A 1657-nucleotide genomic window follows, 5' to 3' on the forward strand; every position below is an offset into this window, starting at 1 on the left:
TCAAATAAATACTCGGATAATATAGAAAGTGATAATAAAATTAACAATAATTATAATAATATAACTTCTCAAAACAATGAAATATGAATAAACAATTAAATATCATTAATTAGTTTATTTTTTAGTTTATTATATCTTCTTTTCAAATGTATTTTTATTATCTATTAATTTATTATCTAATTATCTTGTTAATTGTTGTATTATCCTCTTTCTTTCTATTTTATTCATCACTTCCTTTATTTTATTACAACATTTTCAATAGATAAGAATATAAATAAAAAAGAAAATAAAATATGATTGTTATGATCTGGTTGTTGCTTTTCATTAATCTTGTATCATCTCAATTTTTGAGTATTAAATCTCCTATTGATGAAGTCAAATCAAAACATTATTACGAGTTGATGGAGAAATTACATCAAAAGGGATTTTATTAACAACGGAATCTAAAAAAGATGGACTTATTTCAACAATAAAAGTTTGGTTATTTCACACTTTACACTAATGATTTAGTATTAACAGATACAGACACTTCCAACTAATTTCCAAATTAATGGAAAAATAAAGTCAGATGGTATTGGAAAAGGGTTTGCATTATGGTTAACAACAAAACCAATTGTTTCAGGTAATAATTTTGGGGGTAAATTTACTGAATCAAGTGAAGGGATTTATGTAAAAGTACCAACAGATTCATCAAGGGGAACAACAACAATCTACAATACAGAAAAACAATTAACTCAATGCACTTTTCCTAATTCTATTCATTTTGAAAGTATTTCATTTGAATTAAAGTATGAAGAGAAAACAAATAAATTGATTATTTCAATAGGAAAAGACAAAGGATGATGTGAAATGACATATGAAGGGAAAATGAAACATATGTATTTTGCAATATCTGCATTAGATGATAAAAATGGTGGAAATCATCAAATTAAATCACTTGAAATTATTGAAGAAGAAAACAAAAAGTACTAAAGAGTTATTAGGAAATGATAAAAGTATTAATGGATTGAATTTTGGTTTTACTGAAAGTGAATTATTTAATGATGGAGATGATATTGATTTGGCATTACAAAAAATCTATTTAGTATTAGGAAAAGTTCAACAACAAGCAAGTAAATTAGATAGGTTAAATGATGAGAATTCAAATTTAATGAAAATGATTGTCAATGGAGCAAAACATTTAAATGAAATGTAAAGAGTCAAGAACTTATCATTGATACAAGTGATATTCTTGTTGATGTAGATACATTTATGGAAAGATTAAGAGCTATAGAAGAAATTACAGGAACAACAACAAATGATCTTAAGATTTTAATTTCAACAACAATATCATCTAACAAAAATACAATAAAAAATAATGAAGCTTCTACACATACATTCTTTTGGATTTGTTTCTTTTTAATGCAATTTTGTACTGTTGTATTGGTCTTAAATTTATTGAAGAAGAAAAGAGATATGAATCAAAGAAAAGCAATTTAATTTTAATTTAATTTTATTTTCATTAAACAGAAAGAAATTAAAAGTATCTTTATTTAATTCTTGAAATAACAGATGAGAATGGATTAATTTTTGATAATGTAGATTTAATATTTTTAAAAGACTTTGTGATAATTCTGTTGGAACAACTTGAGAAGAATAACATTGTTCTTGTTTATCA

At 23.7% G+C, this 1657-nt stretch overlaps 2 protein-coding genes across 2 annotated transcripts, besides 4 other annotated features; both read left to right on the forward strand.

Annotated features, from left to right (window-relative positions):
* Positions 1–31: 31 nt before the first annotated feature.
* Positions 32–64: a sequence feature (AT_rich).
* Positions 65–109: 45 nt separating this feature from the next.
* Positions 110–246: a microsatellite.
* Positions 247–267: 21 nt separating this feature from the next.
* Positions 268–295: a sequence feature (AT_rich).
* Positions 296–369: 74 nt separating this feature from the next.
* On the forward strand, positions 370–843 carry EDI_103520 (uncharacterized protein; the record flags this gene model as incomplete). Its single annotated transcript, XM_001735983.1, has 3 exons — positions 370–397; positions 423–475; positions 526–843. The coding sequence occupies 3 exons, from the start codon at positions 370–372 to the stop codon at positions 841–843; spliced, it is 399 nt and encodes a 132-aa protein (XP_001736035.1).
* Positions 844–901: 58 nt separating this feature from the next.
* On the forward strand, positions 902–1479 carry EDI_103530 (uncharacterized protein; the record flags this gene model as incomplete). The annotated part of the gene is made up of 2 exons (XM_001735984.1): positions 902–1191; positions 1224–1479. 2 exons carry the CDS (start codon positions 902–904, stop codon positions 1477–1479), a joined length of 546 nt encoding a protein of 181 aa, XP_001736036.1.
* Positions 1473–1499: a sequence feature (AT_rich).
* Between the last annotated feature and the right edge of the window lie 158 nt (positions 1500–1657).

The sequence above is a fragment of the Entamoeba dispar genome, genomic scaffold (assembly GCF_000209125.1).
Source record: "Entamoeba dispar SAW760 scf_1105229459643 genomic scaffold, whole genome shotgun sequence".
Classification (NCBI taxonomy): Eukaryota; Evosea; order Mastigamoebida; family Endamoebidae; genus Entamoeba; species Entamoeba dispar.